The following is a 21,290-nucleotide window of genomic DNA, read 5'->3' on the forward strand; positions in this document are numbered from 1 at the left end:
GTTTATGTATTGCTAAAGTAGGCTAGGTAGCTAGTTAGTTCAGTTAGCTGTGGTGCTAGCCACCTAATTAGCTGACTCTGCCCTGGGGTGCCAGGTGCAAAACCTGGAAAGAAAACTGCCTCAGTACTGCATTCCCTGCCATCAAACTGGCCCCTGTAGGTCTGGTGGAGTCTGGTTGTGTGACAGAGTAAGATTTTGTTCACATAACAGTGGTTTCCCATGAAAAAAGGCTGTCTGACAGCAACATGAAGTGGTGAAAATATCCTAAATATAGTGTACCCTTAAATTGAAATTGATTTTTTTTTAGGTGACTGAAACGCTCCACAGCAGTTCATTGCTTAGCTTCCTACACCAGTACTCCTGCTGCTTCTCCAAACTGGGGATGTATCGACCGCCATCTACTGTAGGTAGTATACTGATCATGGATAAGTAGCTCATGCAGCCACACTTAAAAACACCTGTTTAAAAGTTTGTCTAGAAAAATGAGGAATTTTAGAGCGTGATGCACAAACTGTGCTGCATTCCAACACATAAAACCTCAAATGGATGCGAGGCAGGGAGGGCAACACATTTATCTCTTCTTTTCTGGTCGCTGCCAGAGAAAACCTATATCTGTCTGCCCTCAGAGGTGATTTAACTCAGTATGTGGTCTAAACAGCTCCACCACCATCACTGTTAGACTGACGCCATACCACCGACCATTATCACAGCATGACATTCTGTTCAGCCAAGGACACAAATAGACACAAAAACAATTGTAGATCGGCGTGTCTGCAGTCTGACTGTTTTGTTTGAACACAGAGTTGATCTCAAATGTCTCTAAAACACATCGGCCTTTTCTCTACCATGATCAGATGACGCATTTCTGTGTGAGCTGTGTTGTTGCAATGCATGTCGTGAGAAAAGAAGAAGACTTTTACTCTGGTGTAGAAACGGGTTGTACGTAAATGATTGAGTTACAGTTGTCACAGCAGACCCAATCAGTATTCTCCAGTGTTGGTGCTGTACTTTTTATGCAGTGTTTCAGTGGACTCTCCCCTGACAGCGAGTGTCATCTTCCTTTGTAGCTCCTTGGCAAAGAAGCCTCCGGATGTGACCAAGTCTCGCAAGATGAAGACGGAGCATCTGCTCAAAGTGGACGATCATGATTTCACCATGAGGCCAGCGTTTGGAGGTAGGTGTGGAGTGCTCCCTGCATTTTTATGCATTATTCTTCCTGGTGTACAAAGGTATTTATTACAAACACACAGACACAAACTCAAAGTCCACTTTGTTGCATTTTTGAGTTTTCAACCACATCATCTGTTGTCAAAAAACAGCATCAAAATTGTTAAAGCAGGCTTCTTCTTGTGAATTTATGACTCTGAGTCCATTATTCATCGTGATTTTTTTTTGAAAAAGCAGAATTACTGAAATTTTAAATGGTTATTCGTACTCCAAGCCTGCAGCTCCAACCTGAATACGAGATCTAAGCAGCAGAACATGTAAAAATGACTGAAAATGGTCTCTGAAACAATTTGAAACCACAGGCAGTCCGGCAGCACAGCAGTTTGTAAAATAGTCACAAAATGCAGGTATAGAGAGCAGGTCCACAAAGGGAGGAGGTCACAAATACAGGACTTTCACACAGGAAACTGGGGTTTGGATCGTGTGTGAGACCAATAGTCACTGTTTATTGTTTTAAGGACATATACTTTTAAAGTACAACTGGACATTGATTATTTATTACTGCTTATTATTTACAGTGTAAAACATCCCCTGCACTACACATCATGGTCACAGTTTTTCAAGAACCAAATTTAAGGGATCCTCCTCTATCTCTAACTTTGCATTAAAAAACATATCTGCCCCTTTGTGAAATATTTTGGAAATTTAGAGATGTCTGCCTTTTCTACAGTATAATGGGGCTAAATGAGTAGGAACTACTTTCTGTCTAGATAAGAAAGTTGTTTCAGTAGATTCTAAGGTAGATCAAGTAGATTCTACAGCAGCAGGAAAGTAGTTCCTACATGAAACTGCTCAAAACAAGGTGTGTGGATTATCTTGAGTTAGCTGGACATGATTTTTGGAAAGAGACACTGGTATTGAATGTTTCAAGTATATTTTTTTGGTGCTCTGAGCACTACAAGCAGAGCGCCATTTAGTCACATTATACTGGAGAGAAGGCATCTCTACAGCCAATATCTCCAAAAGTCTGCATCTCACACCAAATGGATAAATAGCTCTACAGACCAGGGGAAAAATATGTATTTTTGAATTTGGGATGAACTGTCCCTGTAATAGCTTTTTTTTCCCAATATATATTTTTGCAGCCCTCAAATATAAATATTTTAACTGGCCTCGATCCAGCATTTGTCCCAGTTTATTACACTTCATAAACTAACAAAATAACTATGTGTCTGAGAACCTGAAATTTAACAGGAACACTGCAGTGCATGGCCATCTAGTTGTATTTAAAAGTGGTGGTGCAAGATTAGTGACAAAACGTTAACAAATATACATCCATTAGCTGTTTGATTTAAACTAAAGCTTCCCTACACCAAACTTTCTTTAAGAAACAAGACTAATTAACAGTTCTTTGCATGTTTATAAAAATGCATAACTCTACAAACACAAGATAAAAGGTGTCTTACATCAACAGTCTTCTTGTCAATTTGGAATCAATAGAATCCATAAAGAAACTGTATTTCTGTACAAACTTTACATTTTGGATGTTGACACCTCCGCAGGCTACCGGCCTATGTTATTTAGCTGCACTATTGAGCGCACCTACCCTCTGATAATATAAAACATGTTTGATTTTACTATCATGAGCTATTTTTGATCCAAAGTAGCTCAAATATTTAAAAATAGCAAAGCATTTATGATCAAAGTTCTATGTGAGGATGCAAAACATACATATGCTCCCCCAGGTCTACTAATGTGGGTGCAACTGCTCCACTTGCTCCATTACTCATGTGCTTATGCTCCAGTTGTTTAATAATGCACTTCCATAAAGTTCAGAAGAGACATATTAACAGCTGTAATCTCCCAACATTTAGTCTCAGGAGCCAAGCTCCAAAAAAGCTGGATCCTACATTTCCCATAATGCATCCATGGCATCTATCATTACACAATGATAGATGTCAATACTAATATTTTTCTAACTCTACTCCCAGTTTGTCAGAAACATTTTCTGTTCTAAATTTGTAACCCGCGTAGACAGGGATGGAGGAAAGAGGGAAGTGTTTGGTTGGCCTGTCTCACCTGTCCTCTCTCTAGCTTGAATTGTGTGTCAGCCATCCGATTGGTCTTTGCTGTCCAGACCCTCTGATATGCAGCCCTCTTTGATGTCAGACCAATTTTTAAGTATTCATCCCTCTCCAGGAGTCACCTCAAAACATGAAGCCTCCACCATCCACATGAATCCTGCTCCGTCACCAGGTTGTGACTGCAATTAACACTCTTTTTTTATTGTTGTTGTTGCTGCTGGATCACAAGAAAAATGAGATCTAAAGCTTCTGTTTGAGGCTGATAATGCCACTAACCTCCCGTTGTGGGTTTTTTAAGATGAATTTCTCAATGCGGCAGATGTTTGAGTATAAAGAAGTTATGATGCTTTTAAGACATCCCAGTGGTGTCGCTTTGTAAGCAATCCAAAGATCGCAGTTCATGAGATGTTTCAAACACTTGTACTCAAGCTGTATGTATTAACATCTTTTCAAGGCATGGGTTAAATCTAAAGATAGCGGTGTTTTATCAGTGCTTAAGAAAGCGGCTCCTCAAGGCTAGGTCTTTGTTGGTATGCTCAGAAGTGTTTGCTTGTATCTCTTTTGAGCAATCAAATGAAACTCATAGGATCTGCTCAAAACTTTTAGAAATAGGGTGGGAAAGGAATAAATCTTCTGCTGACTCTTCTTCCTCTGAAGTTGTACCTTGTTGGGAGCAGATGAAACCGTCGTTAAGCGAGGCCGCATCTCCCCCGTTAGTGTGATTGTCACTTCAGAGAAAGGCAGAGCGTGTAGCAGGAGGTCACAGTGGAAATGGGACTAAAAATAGCTCGGGTTGTGGCTCAAAGTCCCAGCAGAGGATACATGGCCCTAGTTGCATTAGTATGAAGAGTCTCATACTCCACCCTGTTTCCCTACAAAGGGCTGTCCCCTTCCAGATGTGTTTAAACCCTGAGCTTTTTTATATGAATAATACTTTAACATGTAAGCTACTGGCTTAGCTGCAGCAGAATGACAGAGGCTGAAAATTGAAAATGCCCCCAAACAAACCCCAGCCCTTGTTTCAAATAGGCCAGTCAATAACAGACTGAGAGCACAGCAACCTGTTGTTATCCAAAACACACACTTGTGGGGATAAAATGTCAAGCTGCATATAATAAAGAAAGTTGGATTTCTGCCTCGTGTTGCATGCCTTTACAAACTAATCAAGTTGCAGTTTACATCAGTGTTTGTCCAGACTATTGAAGACCTTCAAAAAAGGCATTAGGTGTTGGGGTTACGCCAATGGACAGTGCCTTCGTCCACCATGGTGAACAGTCATTGATTTCTGAAGCCTCTACCATTGTAACATGTTGTCTTCATTGAGAGACTATCTTAGCAGAGGAGGACAGAGGACTGATAGAGAGCTGAACATTATGATGTCTTGACCTTTAATCTTTTGTTATTTAAAATGTCATCACCGCATCATTTTATCCTATCAGATATTTATGTGAAATTTAGTCATTATTAATGTGTGAATTTTTGATTTGTTGCCCAAAATGTGCTTTGTGAGGTTCACCAAATTCTTATCAGTTCATTCCTGAGTCTTGGATGTTTGCGACAGAAGCAATAAAAGTTCTTCCGGGTGTTCCTGAGATATTATGTTCAAGAGAATGGGATGGACTTGAGGCCACAGACCCCTTGACCTTTGACTTTTGACCACCAAACTCTAATTTGTTCATCCTTGAGTTCAAGTGAGGTCAAGAAGTTCTCTCGAGGCATTCTTGAGATATTATGTTCAGAATGGGATGGACAGACAGATATACAGACAGATGGACCCAAAAAACGAATGCCTCCAACCACCGCCATCACCACTGTGGAAGCATAAAAACAATGGTTTATTTGTACTTGGGTTTTACTGTTACAACTTGCAGGCATCAGTTCTGTAATCTTTGATACTGTTGGACTCACCAGAGATAGTAGTGTGATCTTTGAATCTGGCAACATTGCCAAAAAAAAAACTTGTTGTGCTGCTAATAACTGGTCATTGCAAGAAAAAACTAAGTTTGAAATAAGTCCATAAACTGTGATAATGCCTTTTCTCTTCAAAATATATTTACCCTAGGGATTGTTTACAACCTGATTGATGGCTTGTGCTTTTGCCTTGTGGTATGTTCCAATACCATTTGTCCTTTATACAGACTTCAAAACCTCAATTGTTTGTATTGGCCTGGAGCACATACCAGTTTGATACCAGTGACAAGAAAGTAACAGGGCTCAGTTTAGACTCATGAACTCAGCGATGCCCAATCCAGCCTTTAAGGTTATATCAGAGGTGCTGCCGATACTGGTGTCAGTATCAGAACAAGCCTAATCTTCAGCAGTACAGAAAAAGTCACAGAGTATTTTCTTGTTTTTATGCTGCAAGCCAAATTTCAGGCAGGCAATAAAGACCAAACTGAACTAAATATATACTCAATACTACTCAATACTACTCAATATAATTAACATATACTGAATTATTTTAAACGTGGTATTGAAAAAAGTATAGAAATATTGATGGTTTTTACAAACATACAAAAAAAAAAAAGGCCAAGTTGAAATAAACCCTAGGTTTTCTTTAATATTTATGACTTGGAGGTTGTAGTCAGTGTACTGTATGTTTGCTGAAGGTGAAAGTTACATCATCCTTATCATTTCTTTGCATACTTGACATTTCAAGGGGTTTATTCCCCAGGGCAGCAGAACATGTTCAGATATTCTCATGGCAATCCGCCTAATAGATTGCTAGATTTCTTGTGGCTAAGTGGAAGACGTGAAGCGTGAAAGGCGCACAGTGTGTGTGTGTACTGTACAACCCAGCTGGATACAGGTGCCAACTGAAAGCAGTATGCACTGAAAAAAGACAGTAGTCTATACCTTAGATATTATAAGCTCCCAAGAGTTGAGTAAGGCTGCATTTGACCATCAACGTTGACCTGACAAAAACCTTGATGGTTGAGATGGTTGTTGATGCCTCATTAAACTCAAGGGAGCAGACAACCCCTTCTCCATTAAGTGGAAAATGTGGCCCTTATCCTCCTGGTACCATTAAAATTTGAGATACTCTCTAAGAGGATCTAGGCATTGCTTTTTAAAATAGCTTGCTATTAACCAAATTGATCATAAAGAGGACACTGTGACTGAATGAAGGTGCTAGATGAGAGGACAGGGCGCTCCCAAAATAATTGAGATTTTTTCTTTTGTAGGGGACCATGAAACTTAGTATAAAATTTCATCTAGCGGTGGTGGTTGTCAAAATATGTGTTAGGCAGTGGTTGATGAATGTCTCTAGCCTTGCATGGCCACACTATTTCGCAAACATGAATTTGTCTGGCACATCTCATTTTCAATTTCCAAGGGGTGTTATCAACATGCATGGGCTGCAGTGACTACTGAATTACAACCAACCAGAGCAATAAAATGCATGACAGAGCATTGCTTGATTTGTTTCCAAGCATGGCACATAATGGTCGCCACCTGTTTGCAATCTTTCTCCTTAAACAGTACACTTAAATATATTTCTTAACACATTTGAGGTCAGAATTAGGCAATACAGTAACAGAATCTTGATCCATAATTGATCAGCACTGCCTAGTTTGACAGTTTGATCTGAGTTTTGGGGGCTAGAGACGTTGTCCTGGATGGACCTGCTGACTGAACGCAATAAGACAGACCTACAACCAATCAGATCAGCAAAATGTGAAATGTAAGTTCACAAATCTGTCAGTCATCGTCATATTGAACCCATCCCATATTACAAATAAAGGGTTGTGATTGGCCTGACTAGATCCGAGGCTGGTGGAATTCTGTATGACTGGAATAGAAGCCAGATGTATCTGCTGCAGCAAATGAAAATATGAGCTTGACAGATTTGTCTGGTTCTCATCATCAGGAGATAAAACATCCATCACAGTTTACAGACAGATTTTTTATTTTTATTTGGTTACAGTCCAAAATCAAAGAGAATCACTATTACAATGCAAATGGGCTTTCAAGCAACTTAGTATCATACTTCCCTAGTTGTGGAACTTGTAAGATTCATATGCAAGACTAGTGTCCTGCACCAGATTGGGTACCCTATGGGTGACCTGCACAAACCTTATGTACGGGTTAAGAAATATGAAAACCCACAGGTGTGGGCATAGATAAATCTGAACTAATTGCAGGCAGGCACCAGGTGCATATTACTGCAATACAATAATATGTTGTTTTTTTTCCTGGAGAAATCAGAAATACAGTAATATTATAATCAGCCACCAGGGTTTTGTTATGAAAGCCTACCAGACAACTTTTAACCCCACATCCTGCCAAAACAATGGGGCATCTCTGTTTGATCTGACAGCTATGGAGGTTAGCTGCTGGCTGAAATCCATGAAATAAAAGTAAAATAGCCAGTGGAGGACACCAAATGGTGGACAATACATTGTCAAAGGTCAAGTCTGTCAAAGACTGAGAATAGCATTGTCAGGGGCTTTGCTACTCGTGAAAAGTTTCAAAAAGTATTAACTTTTGATAGCTACAACCTCAGGTCATCAAACCATGGAAGCACATTGACAACAGCAGGAGAACAGGTGCTGCGCCAGTTAAGGACATGAGTGGCTGTATATGTGTTTAATCACGGGTGCGGGTCATGTTGTGGGGTATATATCCACCGTCCTGGGCGAGTGGAGATTTGATTTTGAGATAATTGCGGATAATGGGTCAGTTCTGGGTCTCTTTGTCCTTGTAATGACTTCTCTTGTAGCCCTGGAACTCAAACCTGTCCTTGCCTACTTGGGCAGGTTTGCAAAACTGGACCCCCAGACTCTGTTTAAGGCTAACATATCCTGACTTTTGGTCCCTAGTATGGGTCAAGCCTCCAACATTTCCCCAATGCACCAAATTGCATCTTTTCATTAGGCCCTCCCTGCCTGGTAAACACCTGTTGGGTCTCAGTTTGTTCAGTTTGCAAGCTCAAGCTTGTGGCTCAAGTAACCCCTGATCTGACCATCAGCACTGCAGATGAGTACATACTGTATGCACTACAAGACTATTACATATAAAAAAAAAAAAAAAAGATGTGGATCAAGTCAGCTGCTGCATCTCTGTCAGTGGACAGAGGGGGGTGAGTGTGGCTAACGTGTGGGGTGTATTATTGCTCTTAATCCTCAGAAAGATAACACATTAAGCTCGTTGTTAATCCACGCTGGAGGGGAAAGGGAGAGAAAGCCCGCCGGCCAGATCATTTGATGTATGGGCTTGGTTATGATCTGTTAACTGTATACCAAAGCCACTGTGTGCTTTTCAGAAAATGTGGTGGCTTAGCAGTGTTATGGATTTACTGGAGGTCAGAAAGTCAGAGGTGGGGTTGCTTCATGCAGCCTATTACTTTAATATATCCCCCACCCTGCCCTGCTGTATCCACTGGAAGTAAGTCTGTCTTAGGTCGAGAAAAATCCAATAATATTGTTTCATTTGAAAAAACTGTAGTAATCAATATTTCCATATTAAGAATGGATTAGATGACCATGGCCATATTTTAATAGCGCAAGTGCAAAGTGGTAGGTGTGGGGCTACTATAGAGATCAGCGGGTGTGGTGATTATTAAATACACTCTCCCAGCTCATAGCTTTGATACAACTGCAGTACAGCAATCACCGCAATGCATGACAACAACAGCTCAACCAATGGAAAGACGCATCGCCCTGAAATCATATTGTTGTCTGGAAGGCGCTGAGCATTACAATGTAAACACACAGGACTATGAATCTGCAGCAAGGGGCAGATGGTCATAAGCAGAAATCCCAGGGGGGGCATGACCCTCCACCTTAACCCTACTATTAACTCTAACTATATCACTATCAACAAGTCATTCTTGAGAACTGGAAGATGGAAAATCTCTTAATGTTAATCAAAATACACATTTTTAAAACTATAATTCTTATTTAGTTTTGATTTAGAAGGGCTACAGAGTTGTTATGGTTGAGACACAACTGATAATATTATTACATTATTAATATTATTAATTATATTATTTATTATTTCCTGAATTTGTCAAAAAATAGAAATGTTACCTGTGCTTTAGCAGTATTCCACCTTTTTTTAAACCAGGATGTTCAACAAATGTCTCCATTTGTAAAGATATGTTACCTGTACAGAATTTCTAAAAAAGGTTTAATATTTTGTCAACTAAAATGTGTGCTATATCCTGTCTACAGTGTGGCATCTTTTCCTCTAAGTTTTGCCTACTTTGCTATGTGTTAGTTATGGATGAAAATCCAAGAAAAGAGAAAAGAATTGAGAATTTAAAAGGAATAGTTCAGGAGACTTGAATTAGAACTTTAATTGGGCCTAAAAAGTTGAGCCCAAAAAGGCCCAAGCCCGGAAAAATTCTGTCTGGAACTGACCTGAACCCATCCCTCATTAGCATATTTCAGCCCAAACTCGATTATAACGCAACATTTTTCTTAACAAGCTTCCCTCTATGAACCAAACAGTAGGAGTTGGCAGTGTCAGGGATGGGTCCTGTTGAAATGCAGCCCAACCTGGCACAAACCCATCAGGTACCATTGAAATACAGCCTGACCTGACCCAAACCCATCAGGTTCCATCGGGTCTCATCGGGTTCAGGCACAGATCTCAAGCTCTAACTTGAATGGGATTGAATTACACCAGATGATGATTTTTTTCCCATTTGAAAATTGGTCATGATTGTTTTTCTGTGAAACTAAACCCGACCTTCAGTTGGCATGAGGGTGAGTAGACAACAACTATGGGTGAACTATGCCTTTAATGGCTGCAGCTCCAGTCAGATTTTATTTTCTTGTTTGTCCAAAAGTGGCTCTGTTGAGAGTAATGTCTGCAGACCTCTGCACTAGCCTGAAAGAAAACATGTCATGAAAACAAAATCTCAAGACTGACCAGTGCATTAAAAAATAATGTTTTGCCTGCTGGGTCTTGCTGTAATTTTTTTCCGTCCTCATCAACACGAGAGCGAGGCAGCTGATGTTTACGTTATTACAGATGTTAGTGTGATTCTGAATGAAGTTTTGTTTTTCACTTCAGGAACAAAACATAAAGTTCTCCTCCTGCTCTACACAAAACTTTCAAAGCTGAAATGTCAGACGTTTGTTGTGTCTACTGCGTGCTGATGTTCCAGCTTGTTCTGTTGCCCTCGAGTGTCCAAAAAAAAAAATCAATTAATGAAACTCTAACTATGAGTCATGTGATCGAGGGCCAAATAGCTAGCAGCAAACTTGACTTTGAGGAACGCTGGCTTTAAAAAGAAGGTAAAACAGCCTCAAAAAAGCTGAGTACTTTGAATTCATCCAGGGAACATCAGCGTAACTCTGGGTCTTTTCCAGAGACCATACTGCTCCCTCGTTCTGAGAGCTCTGCCACTTTCTAATCTTTTAGTCTTGATGAAAAGGTTAAAGGGCCATTGATGCATCGCTGAGATGCACAAACAGCCATAACAGTTTTTATATTCCATTCAGAAGCTCTTAAAAACTCATATTTTGACTTAAGTGATTGAATAACATCCCCCGCAAGTCTTAAAATAACATGGCATGATATCCAGCAAACATCAGGGCTCAGAATGCTGCTGCTGCCATAGTTTGATGTCAGAACTGTGGAGATTCAATTAGAAGATTGTATCGAGCTCGCTACATCAAAGCAAACTGTAATAATCCATTGATTTAGCTTCAGTGCTGCTTGATTTCCTCAAACCAGATGAAATGCCGTCACTTGTAAATGTGAGCAGTGTTGGATGATTTGGCACCAGAGGAGCTTCATCGCATTAGATGTCATGAACAGCAGAAATGTGTCACTTGTTTTATCCCGGATGCTCTGCATGCAGCGTGTCATCTCTGAGGGCTCAGGGGAGCAGAACAGTCGGAACCACGGTTTCTGCTTCCTTTTCTCTAAACCCTTAGAAATAAAGGTGCTAACTAGAACCATAAAGGGGTCTTTGATCAGGAACCAAAATCATGGGGACAAGCCAATCAATCAGTCAATCAGACTTTAGTTATACAGCATTTTTTTAATACAAACAGAATGCAGTGCTTCACACAAATATGATAAAGGCCATTTAGAGCTTTATAAAACAGTGAAAGAATCTTAAACTCAACTCTGAAGCACACAGGGAGCCAGTGTAGAGACTATAAAATTGGTGTAGTGTGTGTTCTCTTTCTGGTCCTCGTCAGCACACATACAGCTGAGTTTTGCAAGAATTGTAATTGAGGAATATTTTTCTTAGAAAGACCAGAAAATAGAGCATTACAGTAGTCACTTCTGCAGGTAATAAAAGCATCAGTGTCTCTGTGTTGCTTGAGAGAGAAATTGTGATGTTCTTAAGATATTAACATGATGATGTTTACAATATGTGGTTTAAAACTATGATTGAAAACAAAGGTAACTCTGAGGTTTTTCACTAGTTGACAGGGTTTTAGTGTCACTTCTTGCGGTTTTTCATAAAGTTTTTCTCCCTGAGCTTCAGGACCAATAATTAAGACCTTGGTTTTGTCCTGGTTGAGTTGAAGAAAGTTTTCTGCCATCCAGGATAGAACCTTTGAGATAAGTTCCTTTGAGTTCTACCCATAACCCAACACAAAGGGTTATACCTAGAATCATCTGTGAAAGGTTCCACCTAGAACCATTGTTGAACCACCTCTATGGTGAACTGTCTCCACCCAGATCCCCAGATCACACATTCAAGAGGGCTCTACTGGTAACCTTTGTATATTCTAAGAGTTTTATTTAGAATCCTTGACAAAAAAAAAAAACAAAAAAAACAGGGGGTTCTACTGAGAACACTTTTATATGATGGTACAAAGAACCTTTAACAAAAGAGTTCTTCAAGTATTTCAATATTCCTTGAAGTACTTTTCCTCCCCCCAAAAATGGTTCTTTTGATGTAAAGGGTTCATAACAGAACCCTTAGTCCTACAAAGAACTCTTGACAAATCCTTTCTTCAGAAAAAGTGTTCTGGGTAGAACCTCAGCCCTTCAGGAAGAACAACTCTGTACCTCTTCTTTCTAAGAGTGGGGCTAAAGCTTTAATCTGTGCTCTCTGATGGACAGTCCAGTAGCACCCAGATACCATCTGGAAATGTTCAGGACTTCTATCTAGAACACGGCCAGGGAGTTCTACCAAGAACCCTTTTATACAATGGCACAAAGATCCCTTGACGAAAAAGTTCTTTGAGAATTTCAACAAAACTTAAAGAACTCTTTCTCCCAAAAATGGTTCTTTGGGTGAAAAAGTTAAAAAAGAAACCTTGACAATTCCTTTCCTCTTAAAAGGATTCTGGGTAGAACCCTGGAAGAACCCCTCTGGAACCCTTCTTTCTAAGCGTGTAGCTAAAGCTTTAAGCAGTATTCGCTGATGGACGGCCCAGTAGCACCCAGATACCATCTGGAAATGTCGGCTTAATTTGAGGTGACTGGAGTGTAGCTTTAGCCGCTAGCTTTCCCCCAGTGTAATTCAGCTCTCGGACAGCAGCGTTAGCCTAGCCTAGCTATGCCTGGCTGCACGGTAGGCCCCACTCCAGCAATGATGAGCAGATTAAGCTGGCAGCGGTTCCTCCTGCTTACAGCTTAGATTAGCACAGGCATCAATCTGTTACGCCATCAGACAGCTGTTACCCTGCAAATGACACTTTGTCCCAACTGAAGAACAGACACAGAAATGAGAGGCACTCCAAAACTGGCTGTAAAAGTGCAGCCAGTGTTGGTGAAGGTACTTGGAATATTCCAATATATATCAAGCTGGGTGTCTCTCTCACATTTCTGTCCATTATAACAGCTGGTCATGATTATTCACTGTTAATTCCCATTACGGATTATTATTTTTCCTGAAAATATTCTATCCCAGGAACAGACACACACTGTCCCGTGAATCCTGGGACCTTCACGTGTATTTAAAGTACTATTTGGGATTATTTTAAGTGGAGCTGAATGAGGTACTCACCCATAGTCAGTGTATTACCTACAGTAGATGACCTACAGTTTGGAGAAGCAGCAGGAATCCTGATGTAGGAGGTTAAACAATATATCAGGTAACGTAATGTCTTTATCAACTTGGTTTGTTAACCCAGATTTTCTTCTTCTTCAGGATCTCTGCACGTTGACATGAAAAGGGCCGTTTGATTTATCACGACTCAGTTTTTTTCCGCATAAAATGGAGTGAATGTGTTCCACCTGCGTCAGTCTTGAGGAACAAGTCATTATAATGGAGAGTTATAGAATGATACGATACGATACAATATGATACGATATTGCTTTTATTAGTCCCACATTGGGGAAATTTGCAGTGTAACAGCAGAAAGTGGACAGCATGATAAAATATCATCATCAGTAAGGAAGCAATAGCAGTAGTGAGTAACCAATCCATATAAACAGGAAAATATACACAGAAATAGCAACAATATAAATAAGAGGAAATGTAAAAATATATAGGAACAATATTAACAATTAGCAGACTCAGCAAGTTTACACCATTGCACATGGAAAATATTGACGTTGCACTGTTGTGATGAGTGAAATTAAGCCTGAGTGAATCTCTATATTGCACAGTCACTGTACATTAATACTGCAGTCATTCATTCAGTTTGAATATATATAGTATAGAAAGAACATCATCCAAACTCTATTAACTCAATTGCATTGTATTAATGTATTTATTTTGTTGGTTTATCTTTTAAAAAAATAAATAACATCAAAATGTACATTTTGTAAAATTTATATGTATTTATTTCTGACTATGCAGCCATTGTGTGTAGTAAACTATAATGACTGCATATATTCACAACAGTGTTTTTCTGTAGGATAATAACCATCAGTGATCTGATTCAAATTTTACATTCATCTAGAATTACTCAGAGTGAGAAATGGTTAAATGTATTTTAAAGGATTATAAACATGTTTTTTTTAACATAAATAATAACAAATTTCCATCTAAAACCACTACAAAAACAACCATAACCTATGGGAAAAGACTGGAAAAGAGTACAAAAATAAAACCTGAAAAAGTTGTTTGTAACATTGCTGTTTGTAATAAGTAAAGGGGCAAGAGCTTTAACACAAAAATTCAGTGAGTTGTAGGTGACAAAAAGTGTTACAGCTGTCCCTGGTCTCCCCTACTTTATTTTTAATTGAGTCCAAGTAATTAATCATTTGAATTTTGATGGAGGGAAGTCAAGACCACTTGTGAAGTTTTATTGACAGATGATGATAGTTGCTAAGCAGCCAAGATGCATCTCCAACTGTACTAAAAGTAACAGTATAACTGTGGCAATTTCTGTGTGGTCAGTGTGACTGCCTATGGGTGAAAAAGGTCAAAATGATCACATTTTCTTTGCTTTTTGTGAAATTTATATGAAAAAAACATTTTAAATGAAAATACAAACACTTTTAGTAAAAGTCAGTTACCAGCAGCATTGTATTTTTTAATTCAACAAAGTTATTGCACATATATGTTTGAAAACAGTCAAAATGACCACCTTGACTGTTCTAGTGTTAAAAACATTATTCTAAGTGTTTTTATTTGCTAAGTAAATGGAAAAAAAATTACTTTATGCATGACCAACAGAGGTTCCCGCGGCAATGCAATGCATACAGTGTGTGTTACTATAATTAACTGTGTGGCTTCGTTCAGTGACATTAAAACATATAACTCAACAGGTTTGCATTTATAGCATCCTCCCTCAGCTGAGAACCCATATCACTCATGAGGAAAAAAATACTTTAAGAGCAGAGCTTTTTATATTTGATTTAATCAGAAACTGTGAACATAACCTGCTCCTGACCAGGTTATGAGTTCAGCATCAGTTACCATGGTGATCTATCCAGGTTAAAAGAGAGCCCCCTTTGTGACACTGAAAACTCAACACACCTCGCTAACACATTGATCTCACTTTGTAGCACAGCCCTCAGTTCTATATGCTGTTAGCTTTCAGAGGCTGCTGGTGCAAGACAGACTGTTAGATCGAACTTTGCCAAATCTCTTACTTTGGCTGCATTTATCTGTGTGCTGCTGGGGTCAGCTAATGTCAGGACACCTGCCATTATGTTCATTTATATCAGTAACATTTTTGTACATGTACATCATGACCAATTAAGAACACACAGATTTTTATGTCAAGTTATTAATGTTTACATACTGCCTTTATGTGCGCAACATAATTATTAATTCCAATCCAATCCAATCCAACTTTATTTGTAAAGCACTTTAAAATAACCACAGTGGACCGAAGTGCTGTGCAGAAATAAAATACAAGAATTAATTGTTAATTGAGTGTCAACAGTAGTTATGACACTGACATGAATTCACAGTAAATAGCGAAGGTTGGCTGTTTTGTTCTGTGCTGGCTCTAATAAACCGAAGCTAAGTGGCAGAGCTGTGAGCATTATGAGCCTTGAACAAACACGTCTTTATAGAAATACAGCGGAACAACAAAACAGTTCTGATAGCGTCCTCATTTGATTGGCTGCATAACAAACACCAAAAGACAAAGCTGGATGAAACAGAAATACATCAGAGTGTGTTTGGGAGAACAGCCAAAAAGAGAAGGCAAATGGGCGTCAGTTGGTATATTTTTTAGTAACAACAACTTCTAATCAATAACACTGAAGCGCCGCTTCAGGGCCACAAAACATAATTTAAAAAGCTGGCACTTTAATTTCCTTTTACTCAGGAAAACACATAATTGTATATATCCAGTGACTCACAATCTATCCTGAATTCTTATTACCTACTGCAAAATTACATGCACGAGTAATTAATCAAGTTTCTGCTATTTAAAGTAAAAATGTCTGCATTCTGAATTTTTACTGTTTGCCACCATCTGCTGCAGGTCCTCTGTCCAAACACTGTCCCTGGCAGTGTCTGTCCCTTTATTCCAACATGTCTCCACCGTTTTTGGCAGCTTGTGATGTTAATTCTCAAGCTCCATAAAGAAGAGATGTGTTGGTCATCAATATGGGACACTGTGACACGCTGATGTCAAACTTTAACACAAAGAAACTTCTTGGACTGTTCAGTATTATTTTCATGAGCTCTTCTGTTTAAATCTTTTGTTAAAGGCAGTGAGTTGCAGAGTTCTGCAGATGTCTGCCTTCTCTCCAATATAATGGGACTAAATAGCACTTTGCTCATGGTGCTCAACGCACCAATAAAATACATCTGAAAAATGTCTCTTCCTAGAAATCATGACCCAGTTACTCAAGATAAACCACAGACCTGGTTATGAGCAGTTTCATGCAGGAACTACTTTCTTTCTGCAGTAGACTCTAATGGGACTACCGGAACTACTTTCTTTGCTACTAGAAAAAGTCTTCCACGACTACTGACAGTAGTAAAGTTTGAGTCCAGCTGGTTGATATTTAGGTTTAAACTCTGTGTCTGTGCTCAGTTTCTCCCTCGCTGCTGTTTAGAGCCAGTTTGATGCCACAGGCCAGACATGTCTTGTTTCCAAATAATTATAAATATCTTAGAATTCAGATTCACTTCAGTCAGTTTAGTCCGTCATGTCATCAACACAACATTTCTTAATTATTACCTCTACACACCTGTTCCTGTCATGACTCATGTCAGTTTGAACCATGTTCAGGAACATAAGAAACCTATTCACATCCTATATGATTTCATTATCTGGTAACTGATCCTCTGTGAAAATATTTATGTCCCAGAAATCCCAGTCTGTTATTTCAGTGCTGTTATTTCACTATCTGACCTGTAAATATTTTATGAGCTCATATTTATTTAAATTCTTAACATTACTCAGCTTTCGGTGCACACTCAGCCTATGCCTGCATAAAATTAGTAAAGCAATGCATATGGGACATCTGATCGTTCCACATGAGGAAAACATAATCTGCATAACAGCTTTATTTGGATGGTTCCATAATAGTTTGCAATCATAGTAGTTCGCACAGAGGATGTCAGTATGGATCTATTGTGGCAGAGATGTTTGGACAGGCTGTAGTTTTGATAACTGTAATTTCAGGAGTAAAATTGCAACTTTTACCTTTCTGTGTTTTGTTTAACTGATGTAATCGTGGCACCAGTGGCGGACTCGGCCTGTCTGTGGGGCAGGGGCGAGAAAAAAATAAAAAGGGCACCAGGTGTATCCAGTGGATCACCAGAACACCAAAAGTTGTGATGGACTTTCTCACATTTCGTCCACCGGAATTGCACGTTTGTTATGTTTTTTCCATTGGAAGACACCCAAGAGGGCACTTTATCGTGTTTGATGATTGGAGAACACTCCAAAGGGCATTTTATCATTTTGGTCCATTTGCGGTCACCCAAGAGGGAGATTTATCATATATTGACCATTGGAGGAAACTTTAGAGTGCCTTTATCATGTTTTGTTCATTTCAGGACACCCTAGAGGGCACTTTACCACATTTTGTCTACCGGAGAGACAATCTAGAGGGCACTTTACTGAAATTTTGTCCATTAGAGGACAAACTAAAGGGCACTTTACCACATTTTGTCAGTGGGAGGACACCCTAGAGCAGTGTTTCATGCATCAAACACTGCATGTTTTAGATGTTCCCCTGCTCCAACACACCTGATTCAAATGATCAGGGCCCCGTTTCACAGAGCCTTCATAGCGCTACTTGTGACATAAGTTGTATTTTAAGGTCTCCCAGGCTGTTTCCCAGAGTTGGGAAAAAGCTCGTAAGCTTAAGGGAGACCATAAGATACAACTTACGACGCACGTAGCGCTATGAAGGCTCTGGGAAACAGGGCCCAGGTTGTTATCAGGCTTCTGCAGAGGCTTGATGACGAGCTGATCACCAAGAGGGTACTTTTGCTGCATTTTTTCAAACATGGAGCCACCAGAGGGGGGCATCATCCCTCCTGTGCCTGTGCATGGAACAAATATATGCAAAATAATACATGTATGAGTCTCATTCTGGTTTGCATGGAACATAAGTATCCACCTAGTTATTTATGCCCACACGTGATTCTGAAGTAACTATGAAATAAACCATGTAAGTCACAAAACAGGCAGTCAGAATTCTTTCCCTTGGGGGCCAAAATTGAAACTTAATGGTGTGGGCCTCAGGCCAGAAGCAGACACCTATTATCCTGTATTATATTATATTGTATTGCATTGTATTGTGTTATTGTTAAAATGCAAAATGGAACTAGAATCCCAAGTTCCCGTAAATGACTGTCTTCACAAAGTGCCATGCTGCCTGTCGTGCTCAGATTATGAATGATAATAGTAATCCTACATATCTAAAGAGCATCTTTACCTCAGAAATAAAAACAGAAACGCTAAGTTATATGAAACAATTTTTTTTTTTTTTTTTTGTTTGCCCCGCTTTGGGCAGCCCTGATTTAATGTTATGACAGAGAGTGACAGTCACCATATGGAGGTTTATTTAAAAATGTAACGTGCCCACTGGATGTCAGTGTGACAGACTTTTGAAAGGTAGATTGAATGACTGAAATTCAACACAAAAACAATCCTTCCTCCTCTTTAATGTCTGTCCAGCTGGTGGCGCCCTCAGCAGCCATCTGTCCTGTCTAAGAACAGCCCTAGATTTCCCTCATATATCCCCACCTGACTCTGACCAACTGAGCCTTTACTCTCCCAACATGTAAGTCAGTTTTTAGGTGATGGAGTGTTTTGCTGTAGAGACTCTGAGGTTTACTTATATCAAAACCAGCAGCATCATTACCCTCACTTTTAACCATGTACACTGCTGCTGTATGATGTAACATGTCACTCCAAAATTAATCATGGTGCATTTATCCCATTAAATCTAATCTGGTATCATGAACATCAGATGGTTGACTTTTTAATGTAATTTTTTTAATTTAATTTTTATAGATATATTTCTAATTTATGATTTGATTTTATTATTAATTGTATCTTTTTTTTTTCCTTTTTCTTTTGATATAAGAAGTAGTTTTTTTTTTTATATGCCAGCTGCTACACCTTCTCTTTGAAGCTCTCTATGACAATGCCTGAGACCTGAGCCTGGCAGTCTTTTGTCATTCATAGGGTGACGTGTTCCCCCTTGTCATGTTGAAGCCTGCGTGGGTGCTGGACCTCGAGGGGATAAATTGAGACAGGACTTAAGTCCTCAGTGTTTCTTGTGAAGATGAATTGAAATTCTCTGTGACTGTATTTCCAAGAACGCGTCTGAACTGTTGTGAACAGTATTGTTATTGTCAGCTCAGACTGTCGAGGATATATTCAGGGTCTTCTGTGTTAAAATACTCTGACACGTATACTGAGAAAGTGCAGTGAAACGCTTCATTTACACGAACGCTGCTAAGATTATATTCACATTAACAGAGGATCATCACACTGTGGATGATTATTATTTCTTTTACATCATCACAGTCATATTGGTAGGGATTCTGGGTAATCTGAGAACAGTGTGATTTGGCAAGCCAGTCTTTTCAGTCTAATTTCACACCCATCCTTTATATTAGGAGAATCAAGAGCCGCGCAAGTTAACTCATTACCTTCATATAATCTATTTGCTCTTTCTTTGTACATTTTCTTTAACTGAAATATATTTGTAGAACTCTTTAAATCATTCTGTACAGAATTTTACGCCAGCCACTGATAGACATCTCTTTTAAAGTAGTCTGAGCGTACTGATGTTCAGATTTCCTTCCATGGTCTTTGTCCAGTAAACTAAAAACAAACAATTTCTATAAGTTTTTTTTTGGGGGGGTAATACTACCTTATAGATAAGTAGTAATATCTGTAATTCAACTAAATCTTAAAGTTTTAATATTCCTGACCTAATGACAGAAGTGGCAAAAGTAAAAAAAAAGTAACCATCTTTTATGTTGTTTTCCATCTTGTTGCATGTTTTACATGTTTTACAGTTTTTTTTTTTTTTTTGACATATTGTGTCATCTTTTTTCTTTCTATATTTTTTACCTGTATTGATTGATTCAACTTCTGTACTCGAGTAAAAGTGAAAAAATACAGCCTCTGAAGTGTACTCAAATTCTAAAAGTAAATAGTAGCCAACTTTTATGCCATGTTCCATCTTGTTTCGTCTTTTATGTAGTTTTTCATCTTCTTACATCTTTTATGTTGTTTTTCGTTACGTATTTTACATTGTTTTGTTGTGTTATTACGTCTTCTTTTGTTGTTTTACATTCTTTACCCGTTTTTTTTGTCTTGTAATGTCTGTTTTTCTTGTTGCATCTTATATGCTGTTTTTCATCCGTTCTGTCTTGTTTTCCTTTTACTTTATGTCACATCTTTTCCATCTTGTTACATTGGTTTTAGTCCTGTTATGTATAATATGCCAATATCATAAATAATGATTAATTAAATGCATTAAAACTAAAGTAAACTAAGAAGTAGAAAGTACAGATATTTGTGTTCAAATGTAGGGAGTAAAATTTAAAAATTGTCAGAAAAATAAATAACCAAATAATATACAGATACCTGATCTCATCTACTTAAGTACAGTAACATAGTATTTGTACTTAGTTACTTCCCATCTCTGCTTAATGAAGTCTTTTGGTATGTCCTCTTGAATCCACCTTATGAATAATTCTTACTACTTTTTTTCTGTCATATAATAATGGCCTAATATTACTTCTGTATGTGTTGCCCCACACTGCTAGACAGTAGCGTAAATATACCATGAGACGTCCATGTCAGTTTGTTATCCATTATAACACCCAGAAATATCAATTCAGGAGAAACTTTCAGTATAAACACCATCTATAATCAGTGAAAGGTTTTCATTGTTATTTTTTTGATTAGCAAAAACCATAAACTTAGTTATAGGATAACTTATTTGTGTTGAACCAACGTTTAACTTGGACCGTTTCCTTTGCAATGCTTTTAAGCTTTTAAGTCGTCTTCTCAACTAAACAAAGGTGTCATCTGCAAACAAAGCAAACTGCAATTTTTTGACACTTCACACAAAATAAAACATTTCTGACCCCAGAACTTGTGGTTTCATGAACCCAGGGCCCAGTTTCACAAAGACAGACTTTGACTACATAACTGATAGTCATCTAAAGTCATCTGCTGCATAAAGCATCTTAGCTCTTGACTACTTTAAGTACTCCAGGAC

General features: G+C 38.7%; 1 protein-coding gene across 1 annotated transcript in view; it reads left to right on the forward strand.

The window, feature by feature from the left end:
• Window positions 1-21,290, forward strand: part of gabrr2a (gamma-aminobutyric acid type A receptor subunit rho2a) — a 90,823-nt gene that overhangs the window by 7,370 nt on the left and 62,163 nt on the right. Inside the window, exon 2 of the mRNA XM_084742331.1 lies at window positions 1,068-1,174. Coding sequence (XP_084598457.1) covers window positions 1,068-1,174 — 107 coding nt within the window. The remainder of the gene's footprint in view (window positions 1-1,067; window positions 1,175-21,290) is intronic.

The sequence above is a fragment of the Lutjanus erythropterus genome, chromosome 18 (genome assembly GCF_056507025.1).
Source record: "Lutjanus erythropterus isolate fLutEry1 chromosome 18, fLutEry1.hap2, whole genome shotgun sequence".
Classification (NCBI taxonomy): Eukaryota; Metazoa; Chordata; class Actinopteri; order Lutjaniformes; family Lutjanidae; genus Lutjanus; species Lutjanus erythropterus.